This window comes from Psittacula echo, assembly GCF_963264785.1.
Source record: "Psittacula echo genome assembly, chromosome: 11".
Taxonomy (NCBI): domain Eukaryota; kingdom Metazoa; phylum Chordata; class Aves; order Psittaciformes; family Psittacidae; genus Psittacula; species Psittacula echo.
In genome coordinates this window covers 11,148,091-11,169,616 of record NC_137746.1, presented here as the reverse complement: position 1 = coordinate 11,169,616, position 21,526 = coordinate 11,148,091, and the positions used below count along the sequence as shown (strand labels likewise).

Sequence of the window (21,526 nt, the reverse complement as noted above, 5' to 3'; positions counted from 1 at the left end):
CCATCATTTCAGATTATACATTCATAGGGGAATCTCTGAAACGTGGCGAACTTCATTTTGCATTGACGCATTCATTTTGCTTTGGTTTTGATGATAAAAGAAAACTGAAAAGTTTAATTTCCTCTTCGTTTGCTTTGTCCCCGGATGCCCTTATCTAGATGATGCTGGGGGTGTTCTCAGTTTTCCCTTCCCCCTCCTTGGTTGCTTTAAAAAGAAAAAGCACAAAACTTCTCCAGCTGAAGAAGTGCAGGAGAAAGCGCAACCGTCAGCAGGTCAGTGCCTGCATTTAGCGTCAGAAAGGGGAAGAATGTGCCAATGAAAATGTGACTTCTTTGTATTTTTAAAAGAAATCTGAAATGATTTTAAATTATTTAAATTATTAAAAAACCTTCCACAAACTTCCCCAAAATCTGCCCTTGCGAGCTGGGTGCTCATTGGGCAATTGCTTTCTGGTTCTACAGTTTTTGCACGCGTTGCTTTGCAAGGAGCAGTGGCTGATGCTCCTGCCGGGCTTGTACTGCAGTCAGGCATCTGTGGGGGTGCAAATGGGAATGTGCAGTTCCCCAGAGCAGGGCACTGCTGTCTTCCCTGTCCTGGGAAGGCGGGCACCAGGGGCAAAATACACCCCTGCCACAGAGCCAAATCCCCGCTCCCATACCAATGCAGGGCCATTGGAAAGGCTTCAGAGAGCAGACGGAGTGGCCAGGATCTGTCTGACTAAATGCAGATGTCTCCAGCTGAGCTGCTCCAAAGCCCTTTTCTAAGCTTGGAAGAAAAACAGGCTGTGTAGAGAGAGGCAGTTTATCCTAGCATAGGATGTTCACAGTTCCCTGAGGTTTAGCTGACCTCTGCTTAACCAGGAAATACACTTAGATGCTGTTTGTTACCCCTGCAATGTCTCCTCTGCCAGGCTTTTACTTTCCTACTTACTCCTTTTTGCCTATTAAGATCTTGAGCTTTGCAAGACCAGACCCTTTCCCATGTGGGCTGTGTCATATCCAGAGCCATGGAGCTCTCTTCTTCAGTGGCCTAGCTGCTATTGCAGTTGCAAACACAGTTCATAGTCATTTGCAGGCCTGGACCCCCGTACAGCCTTTCCATTGGCTTGGGTGGCTTTGAATGAGGATTAACTCTCAAAACCATGGGCTCCCCATGCTGGCTGCAGTGAAGACTAATGGTGAAATAGTTAATGGTTAACAACAGCATTAGATATTTCTCAACTCTTTCAGCTTCCAGTCACAACAGCCTTTAGAGAAGCAGCACTGATAAACCAGTCTGGTGTTTGTAATGCCAACATTCTGCTGTTATTTTTGTGGTTTAATTACCATAATTTCCATTTCTGTAACACCCCTTCTTCCTGTTTTTTGTTTCCTGATGTCAGATGACAGCCTGGTCTGTACAGATTCCTATTTTCATTATGAATTTCACTGACAACCCAGCCCCCATTGCTTCTCCAAATGATGGGGCAAAACCATTCCCCTCAGCATCAGGATTCTGCAATCAAAAGGTGAGCCCTTCTCAATTTCCATGGAGACCAAAACAGAGCATCCGGGATTTAAGTGTTTTCCCATAATAATAAAAATTATGGTAAATTACCAGCACAAAGTTATTTAATCCAACATGGGATTTGTGCCCATAGAATTGAAAGCAAATGTGTCTGGGGGACCCAGAAATCAGTTTCTGCCTTGGGAAGGCAGAGTGGTACCAGCCGGGGCTGGTGTAGTATCAGAAAGGCTCAGGGGTAGTATCAGTGCTGTGGCAGCAGCACCCTTTGGGGTGGTGTCAGGCCAAGGAGGCATGGCCAGGGAAAGGGACACACCTTCCAGAAGGTATTTAAGGCAGGAAAAGAAAGTACCTGTTGCTTATGCCCAGTGTGTGATTTCTAAAGGGACGCTAAGAGATGGAGGACCATTGAATGAAGGGATATGGCTGCAGCTGTGAGGGACCATGGCTTTCAGGGAACTGAGAGCTCCTCCTCCATCCTCCAGGATAATCCATGCCCAGAAGCAACGGGGCACTGCAGGGAGGCATCCTACAAGGATTTATAGGGACTGGGAGCCCTGCTTGCATGGCAGCTAACAAAACAACCCTAAAAGTTACAGCTGGAGCAAACGAGCAGTGATTTCCTCCTGTTTTCCAGCTGGCTGCACATAAAAATCCCCTGACTTCCCTGCAGCCTCTGCTATTTGCCAGGTAGCACGAAAGCCAGCCAGATGTGGAGCTTTTTATTAACCTGTTTACATCTGCGAGTTATGAAGCATCTCATCTGCTGCAAGAGGTGACAGTGCCAGAGCCCTGAATTAACAACAGGTCAGAAAACAAGGAGCAATGAGTGAATCTGCTGCTTGGTGTGGTCATAAGAGTCCTGAAAGGATTAAACTGGCTCGTAAAATCACCTCATTCAGACAGCAGCATTTGCGAGCGCTGACATCTTAGCTTAACAAAGTCCTTTACCAGCCATTTGAGAAAGCGATTCTACACACTGCTCTCAAGAGGCTTACATTGCCATAATTCATGTTCATAGCTCTAACCATGAAAGGATGAAGAAAAGGTTTATTGCAGTTATGTGCTGCAATAATCTCCTCACAGCTCTTTTCTCTGGATTGTTTTAAAGCTTTAGGAACTTGAAGAAGGTATTTGGGCACATCCTGGGATATCTGGAGGCAGTGTGGTTGCGTGTGCTCTTGGCAAATAAGGCTCAGGATTTATCCAGTCCCAAATTCCAAGGCTGACCCCACAGCTCAATAAATCCAGATACCAAGTCTGGGAGATGGAGAAAATCCATCCTGTTAGCTTGCTGGAGGCCTGCAGAAGTTAGACAAGCCTCTTTGATGTGGATGGGCAAGTACTTGTGTCTGCACATGGCTGGCACGTGTCTGAGCCATAAGTGACTTTGGAAACGTCCTTAGAAAGCAGGGATGAGACGCTGAGGTTTTGTGGTTCACAGTCATACTGAAAACTGGAGGTATGGCACTGTGGAGACCTGCATACAGTCATGCAGCAGTTCAAGGCTGTCTCTGGTACGATAAAAGCCGTACCAGATTCCCCTGGCAGCTCTGCATGCAGGTCCCACAGAGCGGTCCTGCAGTGTGTGTGTTCCCCAAGGCCCATGCTCACTGGCAGCCAGAGAACAGGCTGCTGACAGATGTACACAAGCACTGCCTTGAGTATCTTTATGCATTAGGGCACTTGAGGCCCTCCAATGTTTTAAATTGGGATGATTAATTGTCTAATCATGAATTCTGTTGGAAATGTGTCATTCTGATTCTTTCGCTGTTTGCAGACCAAATTCTTCCCCTGACAATTGCTTCTGAAAGCTGTGATGTTGTCACTGCCACTGTGCCCCACATCACTGGGGAGAACAGAGAGGAGGAATTAAGGAACCTTCTGCTCAATCATTTATCTGAAGCTTGGGCAAGGAACCAGCCCTCAGGACACACTGCTATGTAGGGGAGTCCAGATTCCTCTGTCGTCATCCAGTGAAACCCTTAAAAGTCTCTTCACTGTCATCTTCTTTTGTCCCCCTTGGTTTCCGTGGTGTGTCCTCCTCCTGCTCTGCTCCACTGTACCTGCAGGTACCTATACAGACTGCCTTCCTGCTGCTCAGCTCCTCTGCAGCCATGTTGCACAGTCCTATTCTCACAATGCTTGGAGATACTGCAACCCATCAGCATCAGCAGGCTTTGTGGAGAAGCCATGGAACCTGCTCTGGAGCACTTTGTCTTTTCAGATCCCTGGATATTCTGCCTGCATCCAGCCACTGCCCCAGGTAGCCTCAGCCTCCTGCCCACAAGCTGCCCTGGCATCCGCAGCAGGACAGTGACATTCTGCTCCCACCATCCCAGTGCCATCCCTTTCTCTGACGCCGCATGGAATAGCGTAGAAAAAGAAGAGGAGGACTTTTCATTCTTTATTGGTAGGAACGATTTGTTCGGTGAGAAGAACAGAGCTCTTACAATCACAATGGTGCTCCAGCCAAGGGCTGTACACAAAGACTCCCCAAGCATGCGCTGAGCCCAACGAGCCCCCCGTGCTGCTCATGGGACTCCCTCCATGCAGAGCTGCAGCTCCAACTCATGGATATGATTTCCAGGCAGGACAGACCACAGCTGCCTGCCACAGCACAGACCTCTGCCCCCCACCCCTCCGTGGTACAGCAGCACAGGCAATACTAGAGCATCACCCACCTCCATTGCCCAGTTTGGGCTTTTCTGAGATGGAGACGTTAAGTCCTGTCCCTGGCAGGCATTCACTCCCCACAGGGTAGGAGTGCTCATTACCAATGCTTTCAGACACGTCTCTGTGCCTGCCCCTTTCCTGCATCCCATGTGCAGTGAGGGAAGAGCAGCTCCACAGACCAGGCATTGCCAGAGATGCTGGCTGCTCCCTGGTCTGTCAGATCCCTGGTAAAACTCTGCATGGCTGAATTATCAGGCTCATTCTGTGCCAAACTATGGGAAGGACGGGGAGCAGCAGCAATCAGGGATACAGAGAAGTCCTTGGAGGAGGAAAGAGGTGTACAGGTCGAGTGGTGGAGCCTGGCTGGGACATAATGAGCAGCAGGTATTTGAAGAGCATCACTAGGAATAACGGAATGAAGTTTCAAGAGGAAGTGCAGGTGGAATACTAATAGCAGCTTCTGACTTGGACTACAGAGCAATCTCCCAAAGGGCAGCACAATAACCCTGGTGTCAGGGCATTTAAAAATAGACCCAGCACACCACCAGTAAATGTAATACATAGAACAGGCCTGAAGGGCCATAGGCAGATGGATTTGTAATATGCCTCTTCTGCCTCCAACTCTTATAACTCTGCAAGGAAGCAATGAGCAATAAGCAGGTCACTGGTTTTGGGCCATGCTGGCAGATTATCAGAGCAAGCGTATCCATTTCACTTACTGCAACCTGCTCTTGCACATGAGAGGATTTGTGAGAAAAAGAACTACAACGGTCCCATGTGTGTCTCTAACCTGAAAACAAGTCCCAAGGGCAGTGTTTCCAGTACGATAAGTGACTAGAGGCAGCCAGGAATCTTCTGAGGAACGGGTTATGGTTGGGAAATATTTCCATCCAGCAGCCAGACAGGTCTGGACAAAGCCTTGGTGGGGCACCTCAGAGGGAAGGGTATGGGAGAAGCCAGGCTCCCCTGGAGCAGCCGGGAGCCCTGCCAAGGATGTCCGGGAACCCTGGCTCCCTCCTAAGCATGGGAGCTGTGGGAGAGCAGCAGGGCACCAGAGAGACCCTTCTCCCAGAGAAATGGTTTTCTTCTGCACTGGGACACACGGGCTTTCCACAAAATGGAATACCTGGATGCTGCTGGTGTGCCAGCCTTTTAGCAAAATGGATTAGAACAGCCATAGAATCATAGAATCACAGACTGGTTTGGGTTGGAAAGGACCTTAAGATCATCTAGTTCCAACTGCCCTGCTGAGAATGAACCATTACAGCACAGCTACAGCATTGTCTAGAGAGGCTCCTGCCCCTGATCTCAAACTGGCTGTGTTAAGTGAGTCTGTACTCTCTTATCTCTTTTGGACAGAGCAGAAAAGGCTGCCAGGTATTACATCTCTGCGAACACACTGGTGGGAACCTCCTTGGATGGGGATGCAGCTCCCTGCAAGTGTCCAAAGCCACGATGCCCACACAGTGGATGTGGACATACTTCACTACAGCTCCGAGCACTGGAAGGACAAGATCCAGCCAGAAAACATGCACAGAGACACATACCCTTCACACACAGCTGCATGGAGAAAACCTGGCTAGAGGAGCACAGCACAGCTCATGCTGCCCTTCTGTCCTTCCCAGCCAAAGCTTCCCCAGCCTGCCTGCAATTCCTGAAAGATCAAAATCGCACATTTACCCCAGGGAAAGCATTTCTGGTTAATGGCAGCCTTCTCCTCCTGCCTCATGCGCACACCCCGTGTGCCCGCCCCAAGGCATGTTCCCGTCCCTCTGCCTGCTCCCATCACACACACACAGAGCACACGCTCCCTCTCTCCATCCCCTCTCGGCTGCGGATGTCGGTGGGGAGGGTGCTCCGTTAGCAGCTTCGCATCAAACAGCAAGAAGATAAATAAATAAATAGGATTGCACGTGAGGGAAGGGGTGTGCAGCTGGAAGCCCGAGGGAGAAGGTCTGAGATGGGGCTCCCGGCACAGTTCAGTACCAGCAAGTTTTGCCCAGGCCTCTGGGAGCAGCTCGGTGAACAGAGAGCAGCAGCCACCCCGCTGGGCTCACAGCCGCGTTAGGAGGTGCACATTTTCCTATGAGTTTGGATCAGTTTTTCCTATTTTCTGCCTGAGACCCCATCACTCTGTTTCTTTCTTTGCTGAATGAGCTTTAACAGCAGATGAGTGTGCAGCCTGCCAGCATGCTCATGTCCACACCTATAGGAGAAGGACGGATGCTCTACAATGTTTTGGGGCTCGGGTGTTAAAACTTGGCTCCCAAGTGTGGGTGGCCATGCTAGCATGTGACTGCTTGCAAGTAAAAAGATTGCCAGGTTCAAGCCTTTCTCCAGTCTGAAGTCCAGGCATTACAGTTGCAGATTTGTTGGCATGAGGAGCAAACGAAGGCCACATTACATCTGCACTGTGCAAAGTCAGCCTCATCTAGCAACAGCACTGCACTGGGCAGCACAGATTTGCCTGTGCTAATACTTCTTGTTTGTGAGGGCCTGGACCCCACATGCAGTACACACAGGCCTAGAGAGAAAAAGAGGTAGACAGAGAAGACACCAGAAGGAGAAGCAAGCACAGAATGTATCAAAGCAATCTTCTACTCTCCTTCTCTCTCAGTCTTGGTCAGATTCCTGTTCCGGCTGGAGCCTCAGCCAGCAATGAGAGCATGTCCTGCTCTCTCCTGACCTTGGTGTGCCTCTTCCAAACCAGCCACTGGAGACAGCCATGTGGTCCTGACACCTCTTTCCCTTTTGAAAATGCTTTCCAAGGATGCTGTGCCAGGGCAAGCCCTCTGCACCTTTTGTGGTGATTTAGACGTTCACCTCCATCAGTTCACAGGGCTCCTGTAGCTTCTTTGCAGAGCTTGTTTCACATGCAGTGGCTCCTGCAAAGTGCCTCTCTTAGTGCCGGTCCCCCATCTGAGTCCTCAGAGGCTAACAGAGCCTTTCCTGGTCCTCTGGTTATCCTTCATCAGCTTCTCCTTCAGGTGATGCACGATGGGCTACGGGTTGGGATGAAGACATTTGCCAAGGCAATCACTTCCCACAGCATCCCTAGGCTCAGAGAAGCAAGGTCATGATCCCACTCAATCTCTTCAGAGCCCTCATGAGCTCAGGGTGGTGAGGAAGAGAGGTCAGCCCATTCAGCTCTTGACCATGCCTGGACACCCAGGGATCTCTGTGGGACAGAGAAAGAAAGAAAAAACCCATCAGTTTAGCCTGGTAGAGGTTTGGTAGAGGAGGGATTCAGATGCTGAAGACAGGAGAGAGATAACACCTCCCCAGAACTCCACACCATGCCCACTGGCACTATCTTATCCATAGGCCCCCTCCCCAGCTACTGAACACCACCCAAAACAGCCCCTGGACAACTGGGTGCTGTTTTAGTACCTGCCGATCTTCCCACAGTAGCTACCAAACAGCAAAGCTTCTTTGCATGGAATAACTGGAATAAACAGATGCATCTCTACATACACACTCAGGTCAGCTGCTCAGGAGATGGGAACACATTTCCTTCTGGTTTTAATATCTGTGAATCTATAAAAGGGAAGAAATGGGGCTTTTTCTTGATTGTGGAGATACTCAAATGACAGACATGTTAGATGGAAAAAAAGGGAAATTAAGCTTTAGGTAGAGAAAAGAACAAGTACTGGATATGCCTGTGCTTTTATTCACTTGAAAATGTTATTTTAATAAGTACGTGCTGAAAACTATGGTCTGTGTGTGGAGGAGGAGAAAGCAGCATTTAAACCAGAATGCATTTGCAGAGAGGAAAAAACCAGCTGTTCTTTGGGAACACAGTGCCTCTCACAGAAGAATTCTGGGCATCCAAAATGAAGTTACATTTCTTGTGCAAATCATTCCTTCCTTCTTTTCTTCCTTCCACCCCCGCTCTATCACTGCCCTCCTCAGCTGGACAGGGCAGAGAAAATATAACTACAGGCTCGTGGGTCATGGGCTGTTTCTCTCACATATTCTCACTCCTCTCTCCCACTGCAGTGCTCTTGTGCAGTGAATTTTCCCCCTTCTTACATACATTATCCCATTGGTGCTACCACTGCCAGTGATGGGCTTGGCCTTGGAAAACGGTGGATCCATCTTAGAACCACATTGACTCCATTGGGCATGCGGGAAGCTTCTGGCAGCTTCTCACAGCAGCCACCCTGCAGCACCCCCCACTACTAAAACCTTGCCATGCAAACCCAATACAATGGGGTGCCGTGGGCTATCTAAAGGTGTCACAACTGTGGCTCAGAAACCTTGCAGCTCAGGAGCTCTTTAGAAAATCCCTGACGTTGCACATATGGAATGATAGCAGCTCCACAACTCCAGGAATTTCCACAGGCAACAGCCCCACAGTCATGCAGCATGGGACTGAGGACTGGCAGTTTAAGGGGGAGGAAAGCTATACCCAAATATGAAGTAATAGCGATGAAATCAGTGACTTTCTGCAATGGGGAATGCTAAGCTTGCTGGAATTCTTCCAGAACAAAATCGGAATCTCTGAGTGAAGCTTCTCTGCCCTTTTTCATCAGCTTGAAGCCAAAGGGCTCTGCTTCGACTATCCTATAGATGGAGCTTGTAAGCTTATGAGGAAACTTGAACCATGCTGCAAGCTCCCACGGCAAAGCCAACTGTTGTAAAGAATTCAAATGGGAAGGAGGAGGGAATTCTCTAAACAAATTGCATGCCTGCATTCAGGAAAGAGAGCCATGAAGCAGAGCAAGGTTATGTTCTGACTCTGCATCCCTCGGTCACTATGGTTTAACTGCCTCCTTTCTTAATTGGTCTTTGCAATGGTGCTACCTATCACGCTCGTCCCACACATGCTAGTCCCCAAGATCTTGACTTCGTTCTTCCCAAGGGCCCAAAAGAAGTCAATGGATCCTCTCCTGCTCTGTGGCACTTCCAGGCTACCTGGTGATTCACATGCACCCTGTTTTGACTTGCTGGCTTTAAAGCAATTACTCCACACATGGATGCATTTCACTGTGTGCAAACAGAGCCACTCAGAGCAAACACGTGCTATTGAAAGGAAAGTCACTTATGAACAATTAGGATATTGGCCAGATGCCCACAGAAGAAGGGTGTAAATCAGCTTGTCTCCAACGGCTTTAAGGGAGCAAGGCTGATGGGCTCTGAGTCCATCGCGGGGCTCTCTTAACTTCCCAAAGTGCAGCCTCCGGAAATCCAGGCCCTCCTTGCCAAAGTCTCTTTAAACAGCAAGGTTGTTTGGGAAGCCCTACAGCTTCAGAAGAGAGCATCCACTTCTCATGTCCTTCTGCTTAGAGCCACAGTTTGCAGGCTGAAACCACAGCAGAGCAGAAAGAGGGGCCAGCACCCCTTTTACAGCCAGGCTTTCACTTCTAGCCCTTTAGAGACAAGGTGGCAAAATGTAGAGAAACAAGTGAGTGAGGATTAACACCCTGAATGCTGCCAGCACAGAATGCCTGAACAACTGCTTGTGTCCTCTTGGAGGAAAAAGGTGCAGGCAGCATTGCCACTCCTCTTAGCACCAGTTGCAAGGGCAGCTCCTCCACATGCCCCCCTGTCTTCAGCTAGGACCACCAGCTCCTCCATGGACACCTGCATGATGTCCATCAAGATATAAGGAAGATGTGCTGCCTTGTGCTACAGCATCATCATCACAACACAAGCCAAATGGTCAGATTCATCCCTTTATGACTCTCCTGGAATAGCGACAGGCAACTTGACTAAAAACTTTATACAGGAGCATTGGTTTATCCTTTTCATCAATGACCTACTATATGGATCTCTTTGACACACAAACTGTGGTGAAGCTGCAACTCATTTTTCAGCTTACGAGAAGCAAAATCCATGGAGTTTCTCTCCATCGTCACCAGAGCAAACCCTAGCCTGCTGTTCAGTAACACAGTGCTAGGACATGCTGAGCCCAACGACTTTTGCTCTTGTTCTGATATAAGTCAGCAGAGACATTCTGAAGTCAAGGGAGTCTAACTTTCCTTTACACTGCCACTATGGCACTGACGTCAGTGGAGCTATTTCAGATTTACAGTAGTGTCATTGAGAAAGGAACTAGATCCAATTGATTTACATCACTGTAAAACTGATGTGCATGGGGAACTGGGTTTGCAGCACACAGTCCTGTCTGGGCACTGATGGAAGACAGGGCTAACTACCCAAATAGCAGCATAATCTGAACAATCCTTATTTATGGTCTCCGAATGTGTGCACACACGTAGGAAGGAGGTTTGGAAGATGGCAATTCAAATAAACAGCAGATCACTTATCCTAAACATCTGCCTCATAAAAGCAGAATATCAGATGTTGCCCTGGAACGCCTGCTATTTGCTGCTCCGAGTAACACAGAGGGAGCACAGCGCTGACCTCTTCCAACATTTCCTCTGCCCTGAGATCTGAATTCCTCAGGGTTCACAAGTCAAAGCATAATATTCAAACCAGAAGGCGTCTGAAGAAACTCTGTGGCCTCTATTCTTGAGCAGTGCCTGTTCACCTGTGGGAAGCTTGGGTTTGCTCATCAGACAAACACGATGAGAGGGACGGACCACCCGCATTCCACAAAGAAGGGATGTGTGGAGACAGGCCACATGCATTCATCTTGCTAACTACAAATCCAGCTGGATATAACTGATTTACATTCCTTTATTTTGTTTCAGTACAGCCCTAGAAGAGGTGGAAGACTAATAATGAAATCACTTTTGGCCATTAGTCATAATACATCCCAGGCTTAAGGGCAGCCATTCTGCACGGTGAAGATCTGATGAGAAAGCAAAAAATGACCTTTTCAATCAATGGGAATCAACGATAGCCCACAAGGAAAAGATGAAGAAGGAAAATATTCCCTCCCTGGCCCCAGGCTGTAGATTGGCAGTAGATTTGTCTTAGTGGTTTGCTGAATGGTTTTGCAAATCTTAGAGGATTTGCTTCATTCAATTTGAGGCATGTACACTGTGGAAATCTCCATCTGAGCTAGTTGTCCAGAGAAATGGGCACTTTAGGAGCCCAGTCCTCAGGCTAATGTAGCTATCTGACAGGCAGGTGAGCAGCTCTTCCCCTGAGCATCAATGGGATTTGGGATGGAGTGAGGGCAGAGCAAAGTGAGGTTTCATTCTACAGCCTCCCTGCATTCCAGGCAAATGAGACAGTCTGTCAGCCTTACATTGCACAGTCTCTGCATCTACATGGGGGTCTTCCAACCTAGTAAAGATTGGCACAGATTGCCAATGGATTCTCCCCTCTTTCCTTTCCTGCTTCTCCAATCTCTCATTGGAAACTCTTGCTATTTTATCATGTTTCAGCAACCTGTATCTATCATTTGCCAACAATTCTTCCTATAACCTTTAAATAGCATATGTTAAAGTGCAGAGTATAAAAAAGAATCTTAGGGCACAACACGAAATGAACCATCAGTTGCTTCTTCACAGATTAAGGTAAAAGCAGAACCAGTTAATGCGTGATAAGAAGCCAAGGTATAACTTAGGGGCAGAAAAAACCCCAAAATGTACCAACCCCAAATTTAGGCAACTTTATGCCCATACTTACTAAAGAAAGGAAGAAGTTACATCTCAGCCCTTTTAGTTTGCTGTAACCCAAATCTGTGCTTTAGGGCACCTGTACTTGGCTGAATGAGGTGATGTTCTGGGTGACACATGATGATTCTACTTGTTTTGTTGCAGGGCTCTTGACACAGCATCTTTCCTCCACAGCGTTCATCCATGCCTCTTAGCTATAGCTCACGGCCTCGGGAATGCCTGGCAGTGATTCTTAACACTTTATAATGCATCCATCAGCTCATGGGTAGTATTTCTTCTCAGTCATTTTCCCCTGCACCAGTGTTTGTGCTTACTTTATTCTCCCTCCCCATGAGCTCTCTTATGGGACAGGGATCCAGCAGCCAATGCAACAAAGGCAAACTTTGACACAACTTCCCAGTTACTATCAGTTATTACCATGTGTCCAGCTCGCTCCCCACTAGGCAGGAACCACTGTAAGTTCACATATTCACTTGTCTGGGTATCAGACTTCTCTGATGACTCAAGCCCTCTTCATCCTGTATCACCAGCTGAAGAACACAGATATCTCACCACCAGGATAACACTTTATCTTGCCAGGGTCTTGGTAATGACCACTGACTCTTTAATCGATGCAGATTGCAGTCTCATCATTAAATCCCAAACCCGGATCTTCATTTACTTTTCTGAGAAATAATGTCCTCATCAAATTCTAAGTTTGAAGGACTTCTTCTTTTCCTGGCAGAGGATCACCAAAGTAACTCTGGAAAGTAGCCAGAATGTGAACAGCTGCAAAGCAACAGGGTTTAAAAGCTCTGTTATCTTATTTCTCTCTCATTTGCTTGCTCCAGTGCTTCTGAGGGGGGCCATTTGTTTCTCTTTTTGAATTTTGGGGAAGTGAGAAGGACATTATTTGCTTTGCTTTTTTATAATCATTGAAGAGGTTGAAAGTGGTTCCCAACAGAGCGACAATTCTCTTTAGAACTATTAAATCAAACTGTAAAATCCCACAATCCCCCCGCAGGAGCTCGTGATGGAGAGTTAGGAGCCTTGTGTAAACCTTTTCTGGGGTTTTATGGGTTTTGGCAAATAATGGTTTTCCTCCCTGTGTTTTCCTGACAACAGCGCAATGCGCCAGGGCATGTGCTGCCATTGTGCACTCGATTCCTTGCAGCTGATAGATTTCACTCAGATCCTGCCACTGTGACTTGTAAGAGCAAGTGAGAGGACTGTAGAAAGGGATGATAGCTTCTGAAGCCCTTATGGAAGAGGTTTATTCTGAAACAGGAGCTGCTGCATGTACACATGATGTAAATGTCAAATAGCCGGTATATGGGATCTCACTATGCTCGCAAGGTACAGAAACATGATTTCATGACCACATGAAAAACCACATACTTTCAATGCTCTGCAGACCTGAAGTGATGACAGTGGCAAGTGTGCTGTTATAACCATAGCCCTGCATTCCAGGTAATGCAGGCAATGCCTCTGTCTTCATTTGTGGCACACTGTGATTTTCTTTTCCTGGTAAGATGCCAACATTGTGTAGATTTGTCCTTAAGCTGGGCTTACACCCAGTTTCCTATGCAGTTGTTTCAGCTAATATGGGCTTTAAACCAAACCAAACAAGTTAACAATGAGCAGAACATCTTTCTCCCCTTAGGAACAACAGAATACCCAAACAGCATCTTCATCTACCTCTGTACTCCACATCCTATCAAAGAATGGGTATGGGATTTCAGCTCCCCTCCTGCCACAAAGGGCACAGCTCTGAGCAACCTTCTCTAACCAGCCCTGCTTTGAGCAGGGGGTTTGGTTGGGATGATCTCCAGAGGTCCCTGCCAGCCCCTACCAATCTGCAGTCCTGTGTAATGTAGCAGGTAGGAGCACTGCTGAGTGGAGGACCTTTCAGATAAGTGTCACTGGCATTTGAGTGGCAAGGTGATGGTGACGTGGGCATTACCACGGCAGACACCCCGTCACTGACTTCTTTACAACTGTGTTTTTCCTCATTAAATCTCAAGTTCTCCATTTTCCTGCTACACTGTGATTTGTGGCCATGAAGGTTACTTACAAATAATCAAAAGAATCAGCCATTGATGGAAGCCAGGCTGAAGGGAGCCAATGCTCTGATGGGAGAGCACAGCATGGTTGTTTTCTCAAGTCTGATGAGGTGGGATCACACTTAGGGTCAAGCTGTTCCAAGGCTCCACTGATTTCCTTCTGGCCCAGCAGTTTCTGAAGAGACAGAAGGGACAGACTGCCAGCCTTAGTTAACAGAGGTGGATCAGGAGCAAGGGAGCCTTATGACGGAGATTAAACCCAGATGCCTTCCCTGCCCTGCTTTTAGATATAAAGTCAGAGATGAGAATTGCAAACAATGGATGAGAAAGGGGCAGGGATTTGACAAACATGACGGAAGTGTCACATCAGCAGGTCATTCAGTGCTTGCCTGGGTCAGCTTCACACTTAAAAAGAGTCCTATGTTTTAAGAAATAAAATGTTTGTGGAATTTGACTTCAAGCAATGAAAATCAGACTTAGCATCATGGTTTGTGGAATTCAGGTCTGAAGTCTGGTGTCCTCCAACTGCTTCAAATGCTCCGAGGATTTCTGGGAAGCCTTGTAAATGGATTTTGAGTGGTCTGTTGAATTGTTTTATGCAAGACAACCTGGGGCCAGAGAAAATGCAGAGGAACTGCTATTTCAGAAAGTCAGGGGCAGCTTTCTGGTAACGCACTGAGTGTTCAGCCAGGGTTTGGTTTTCTGTCACAAAAAGCAAGGATATCCTCTCCACACTGCCTTGCGACATGGGGAGATGCTTACACAACTCGATCTTTCTCAGCTCTTTTGAGGGACTCCATGAGATGGCAGCAGCCACCCACAACCCTCTAGAGCTAAATGGTTCTTAAAGGTCCGATTTGAAAGAGCAAACTCAGGAAATTAGGAGTAAGACTGGTAAGGTCAGATGGCTTAACAGAAACCATCATGAATCCATCACAAAGCCATTAGTGTCCCTCAAAGCTGCATGAAGCCACCACCTTCATGCTACCTCCATGCTCTATTGGTACAAGGGTCCAACAGGTAACAAGCAGAAGCAAATCTCCTTTTCCCTGGAAAAGACTTAATTTCTTGCTGAATTAAGTGGAAAGGGTGAGCTTTTCCATGCCTAGCATATCATCGGTAGTAACGAGCGACTGAAGAGGGACCGAGCTGCATTCAGAGACCTAATACACAACCAGTGAACCAGCTGCAGACAAGGAAATGGGGATGAAGGTCCAGATCTCTGCTTCTAATTCACAAGCAAACATCCAAAACAGCTGTCAGGGGTTCATCAGAGCACAGAATCCCTTTTTAGAGGAATCTGATACATTTCATACTGCCATAACCGAACACCTACCCAGGTTGTTCTCACCTAAATTCTGCCTCCTTGAAGCAAGCATTTCCAGGATAGCTGTCAGCATCGAACAAGGGATGGGGACACAGGTGGGATTCAAGACAGGTGAAAGTGGGCATTACCATCTCCTCCTGCAGAAACAGACCGAACATCCCTGTTGTTTGTGCTTTGCTGTGAGCCTTTGTGATGCTGCTGTTATTCCCTTGAGATTCTTCCTGGGGGAAAGAGGCAACAAGAGAGTGCGAGACACAGAGGACATCCTCCCTCCGTCTCCCACGTGCAGCTCTGCGGCTGTCTCTCTCCCAGGCACTGTTCCCATGCAAGGCTCAAATGCGAATGATCTGTGATCCCAAGGGCATGAGTGGAACGGCCTAGGATGTGGGAAATGGTTTACAACCACGTCCCTTATCCTCAGGCAGCATACAAACCCTACACTAGCCCCAGGGGCTACGCAGAGCGCAGGGAGACACTGTCACCACACTTACTGATCTCTGTGCCTTGCTGAGCCACTGCAGCCTGCTCCATACACCCGGAGCTGGCGGGCACTAGGGTTTCCTTTCCTGTCGGGGAGGAGCAGAGCCTCATCGGGGAAGGCCACGGTGCTTTGTGTCCATCCACCTCCAATGCTCCTTTCACCCAGCCTGCCTGCGTGCTGCTCTTCTCCTTCCTCGACTAAAGCCAGAGTGTGACGTGCATTGAGCGCTGACCCCACGAGATGCCAGAAAGGGTCCAAAGTGGGGCCAGACAGAGGAAATTGCTCTTGTGACCCTCCCTGAGAAAGAAAGGGGTGCTCCTGCCTGCAGCCCCTGCAAGGTGTGGGGCCAGCAGCTGGTGTTGGAGGTGACCAGGAGGGAGGAGGACAGGAAGGCATTTGCCTGTTTGCATCAGCACTAAAGTATTTCCCCCCTTTTCCAACCAGTGTGTGTCATCGGCTGATCTCAGAGCAGTGTTATCTCTCCCACCCAGCAGGTAAGCGGTTAGGATCCGACCAAGGCTGCTTAGCAAGCCAGAGCCACAAGCGACACAAGTCTGGTTTCCAAATCTCCAATCTTCAGCCAGCTCTGTGCAGCTTTGACATCCCCTGATGCATGTGCGAGCTAACAGCGATGCTAGTTACTGACCAACGTGACTAATGAGGTAATGCAGATGCCAGTTTAGACTCAGAGACATAGCAGATGCCATTTCACCCACAAATAAAATTCTTCAGTCAAATTAAGCTCTTCCTTTCCCTTAGAAGAACATATCCTCCAAAACTGTGTATTATCCACCTGCTTCACTTCTTGGGATTTGGGACGTGGCAAAGAGGACAAGGGACAGGGCAGCAGCTGAGAGGTGATTACGGGAGAAATTCAGTTCTTGCCATTTCAAATCACTCCATCGTGTTACACAAACTTGTATTTGGCAAGAGGATGCAGGCCATGGGGCAGCTCAAAAGCAGCTGTTTCTAAATGTGACTTTGGTGATTGTATTCTTAAGCATCCTTAAGGAAGGAAGGAGGAAGAAGTCATCAGTTTCTGTTCTGCTCCCATTCTGCTGGGACTGAATATATCAGTGCTGCCCAGGTCAGATCAGATCTGTTCAGGGCTCAGGCTGCCTTTTAGCCAGGCTGTGGTAGGTGCATGGGGAGAAAGAGAAGCTCCTGTGATGAATGGGAATCATAGTAGAAAGAGAAACTGGTGAGATGTTAACGCTGCAGCGGTGCAGGAAGCGCGCTCTCTTCTCAGGGGGCGGTTACAGGGCTTGTAAAGGTCAGGGTTTCTTTTTTAGAGCCTTGAATTTTGGCAACATTTCACCTGGCAAGGTACTGCTGCTGCCACTGGGAAGTAAGAGATATGCTGGTGCCCCTTGGGATAGCACACGGCAGCTCGAAAACTTGACACTGGCATGCATGTTAACGGCTCAGAAGGGAGCAGGCAAAGAGAACAGGGGAAAGCAAACCAAAGAGAGAGAAGGAAGAAAAGCCACAGGTTTTGGAGGTTTCCTTGAGGCAGACTCCGGTTTGCTATCGCTTGGGAAAAGGCAGTTACGTAAATGTAAGTGATTCAGCACAAAGAAACCATCTGGAGACTGCGAGTCCTTCCCCTCCGGTGGCAGCGGTGACTCTGACTAACAGTATGTAAATAACATGAAAGCAGCATGAACAGCACGGCCATCCCTGTCACAGCTTTCTCCATAGCCATGCTGTGCAGTCACTGTCCCACAGGACACACGTGGCTCGGAGAAGGTGTTTGAAGGACACTGCTCTTGAGAAGGCCTGCGGCTCTGTCATCCCATTAAATCAGTGACAACCCTATTAGAAATACATAACTCTGTGGGCAGGGAGAAGTGGAGCCCCGGCCATCCTTTATTTCTCTCTTGTGCAATAGATCTCCAGTAACTTTTTCAAAAGCAGCTCTGGAACTTAAGTCTCGTTTTCAGGATTGCCTTGGATAATCATTCACTCAGGAGCAGATGTTACTTGATGACAGTAAGTCAAATTTTTTTCCTTTATCCTGCTCATCCACATCAAAGGGTGGAGCACAGAGGTTTGGGCCAGGGCTTATAAATATTCCCAGGGTTTATAGGGCTAAACCGGTGTGGAAAACACTGGGTTCACACTATGCTTTGGTTTCCTTCATCAAAGCGAAGCGAGAGCTGCCAGAGCAGCGGCTGGCACGCTGAGATGGGATCCCAGGCAGGCACAACACAGCCCTGCAGTGAGCAGCACCCAGCTCTGCAGCACAAACAGTGTGAAGCCAGTGGCCAGGAATCCATGGGTGGAACAGGAATGGCACCTGGGTAAACACCCGCAGCAAGAAGCCCTGTTTTCCCAGAGCCGGGCTTGGAGCTGGTGATTGCACCACAGCGGCCCTCAGGGGCTTGCGCTTTGCTCTCTGGCAAGCGCCTTCTCCAGTGAGTGAGCAAATGGTTGGCATCTGCCACTGAGATATAAAAAGACTTCCCTGCGAGGTGGAGCTTGTCTTGTTGATGATCTCATGGTTTCAGTCACGGTGACCTGCTGCACTTAATGGATGCTCCCCTTCCTCCAGTGCCCCTGCACTTGCCCTCCATCAGCAGCGGCTACTCCTGACTTCAGCTGAGTTTGCAGCCAGGCAGGCTGGGATTGCCTAACCCATCCTTCCCAGAGCAAATCTCAGCCGCACACAACACAAGAGCAAGACCTGTCCTCCTGGCCCCCAGAGAGGGGGCTGGAAGTGAGACAGCCCTTGCAGAAGTTAACTAAAGGAGAGCCCAGCAAAACCTTTCCAGGAACATGCAGAAACGGCAGGGGCAGAATGTTAAAGGCACACCAGGTTCTCATTTCAGTGACTGATTTACTGCAATTTTCCTGCTTTTTAGGAAGGCCCAAATCTTACCTCACAGCATCATGACCCTGTAGCAATCACAGGCTGTGCTGTGAAGCTGAAACCTGAAGCCCCATTTAAAAATGGATGGTCCTGAGGCTTCTGCAGGAATCACAGCCCCAGTATTTACAAAAGGCTGAAGCAGCTCATCTACAGCCCTTTGATGGTCTGATATGGAAGGGCTTTCAGGTTTATTGTATTTTAAATCAGTTGCATAGTTATAACAGTATTGAAATCTGAAAGCCTCCAACTTCTTATAGAGTGACTGTCAGCTCTGTAAAACTGTCCGATTCCTTCACACTGGACCCTGGGACACAAGGGCTCACTGTGACAGTGAGAGGATAGCGCAGGGCTCAGGATCATAGGAGATTCCAACTGCATGCTAAAATGGCTAATAAGGAACCGGTGATGTGCAATGAAAGAGTGGTTTCTGTGGCATGGAAATCCATCCAGAGGGAGTCCATGTGGAAATCATAACTGAGCTTTTCATAAATTACTGGAAGTCAAATGTTAACAACTTCCATGTAAGGAAGATAAAATGTGGAGCAGGGCTAGATGCATGCATATCCTCAGCTCTATTATTCTCGTCTCAAAAACCAGTCCAGCCAGCCCTTTAATCACTCAGCCGTTCATCTCTAAATTGTCTCTGTAATTAACAATCAAGTGCTTGTTATTTGCATCACCATCCTTTGTAGGGGCTGTGGCTGGGGATCAGGATGAGTATGATGAGAAGCATGGCACAGGCATGGGATGTGCAGAGAGCCTTTGCTGTCCTTGAACAGGGAGCTCAGGAAGGAGGATCCAAACAGAATTGCTGGGAGCAAAGGGGTAAAACAGAGGAGACATGGGCATAGGAAATGGTGTGCCTCTGAGGTGTCCCAGACTCTTCTGTCCAGGGAAAAGGCACCCCATTGTCCTGCCCAGGGCAAACACAGCATGAAAATCTTTTTGAGTGACTTCTGAGCACAATATACTCATCCTTGTGTTCCCACTATAGCAGAGGAGTCCTTCAGAAATGCACAGGATGACCTAACAGGTCTAATTTCTATCAGTCATTTACTTGTAACAAACAGTAATTGGAACTCGTAGCTAAAATCACAGGGGATTTCCTCAGGCAAAGCCATAGCTTGGACCTGGCTTTGCTGATGCTATAATTAGCATGTGTACAGAAACATATCCATTAGCATGGCAGACTTCTCTGGCCCAGTTTGCATTGATGTTAGTGATGGAATTGCCTCATTAGCCTAACTGCTTGTATCCCCTGACACAGGAATGTGGGGTCTCTGGGTGAATCATGCAAGAAGCAAAGAGAAAGGAAGAAAGTTCTCTACAAAAACAACTTTTTTTGTCATCAGCTGAAGGAAGGAAATCTAACTCATACTTAGAGCTAAGGCAAATGGGAAACATCCCGTTCGCAGGGGATGCAGTCACTTTCAGATTAGACAGGAACACTCAAGACTAACTAATATAACTTGGACTTCATGATCTTAAAGGTCTTTTCCAACCTAGCTGGTTGAATGAGTCGAAGATATAACAAAGAATGGTTTTCTAATGCTGTTAGCAAATGTTGCCCTCTTGGTGCACAGGGTTCTGTCTCATCCTTTGGGGATCTAGCTCCATTCTCACCCTCTCAGTGGTAAGGCTCAATGACCTAATGGCAGCTGTCTTACACACATCCTCACAGCACTCTAGGCAAACTCTGGCAAAGAAAGAAAAGGGTTTAATCATTAAGTGAATCTGGATTGGGCTGAGGTTCAGACTCCTGCTGTGGAAGCCAAGAAATGACAATATCTGGCAAATATGAAGCATCCTCTCTCCAAACTTTTGGACACCACTTGCAGATGCTGCCCTTCCAGGCACCGTGTGCCTGGCATGCTCCATCTGCAGGCAAGTGCACCAGGACACTGATGTGAGACGAGTCACTGCAGTGGAGCACAGAGCTCAGCACTCTTGGTTTCTAATCTGGGTCCTGCACCATAGATGTTTGTCACTGTGGAACAGGGTGACACTTTCATGCTGTATTTGTTCCTGCAACTCAACAAGCACCCCACATAAAAGCCTTTGTGCATCAGAGAGGACTGAGGTCTTGCAGTTATGTACAAAGCCTGAACAAATATTTTGGCACTACTGAGTCACACGTATTTCAGTAACAGCACAATCTCTACCCAGTGGCAATATAACCCAGACTGCTTTTCAGGGACAGCTATGGACAGTGGAGACTGGGGGCATCTCCATGTTACTCCAAGGATGACTTGCACAGCAGGACTGCTCCAGCTCTGGACCATGGATAGGTTTACACCCCTAATACAGCCAGGGTCCTGCCTGGCTCCATTCCTGCTGGGCTCCCACCTTCCCTGGGGAACAGTGCAGTTACGGGCTCCTCCACACGTCCTCTGGGGCTGCTCATGGCAAAACCATCTTAGCAAAGCAGCATTGACACTAACCACATGGAACGCACTCGTGTTACCGCAGGCACTGCAAATAGCAGCCCCTTCACCACTGACAAGTGCACACGATGGACATACCAGGAGAGGTGAGCTACACTGACCTGTCCCTTCCACACCACAGCTGCTGCAGAGACACCCCCACGATAGCTAAGCAAAGCCAAATAAAGAATAAAGCCAAACTAAGAGCAGCAAAACCTGTAGGAGCAATGCTGATGCCAAAGCCCAGGCAGCATCCCTGCTGCTACACAGGTACCCAACCCCTTCCAGTGGCTCTCCTCCGGGAAAACCCTGTCTCCCCACTTGAACCTTGTGGCTGCATCTCCCACTTATCGCCAAGGCCATCGCTGTGCCAGGGCAGGCAGATGTCTGTCCTGGTTTGTTTCCATACCTGTCAGCCACACTCACTGCAAAGGCACGCTTGGCTGCCAAATGACAGGACCGCCTGCTCCACACCCTCCCAGTCCTGCCTTGGCACGCTGCAGAGCAGCCTCCCAGAAGGAAGCGAGCTTGCTGTTCGTTTTGAGGCTGTCATTGCTCCACACAAAGCTTCAACCACTCGGGAAGGAACCGGGAAGCTCAGAGGAAACTGTGAGTTACTGCTTTACCCAATCCTGCCCTGCGCCAAGGATTGGAAAGTGACTTTCCA

At 48.2% G+C, this 21,526-nt stretch overlaps 1 protein-coding gene across 1 annotated transcript in view; it reads right to left on the bottom strand.

Moving 5' to 3' along the window:
• Positions 1–7,322: 7,322 nt before the first annotated feature.
• Positions 7,323–21,526, bottom strand: part of ADRB2 (adrenoceptor beta 2) — a gene marked incomplete at both ends in the record, with an annotated part of 30,174 nt that continues 15,970 nt past the window's right edge. Inside the window, one exon of the mRNA XM_080626898.1 lies at positions 7,323–7,357. Coding sequence (XP_080483024.1) covers positions 7,323–7,357 — 35 coding nt within the window. The remainder of the gene's footprint in view (positions 7,358–21,526) is intronic.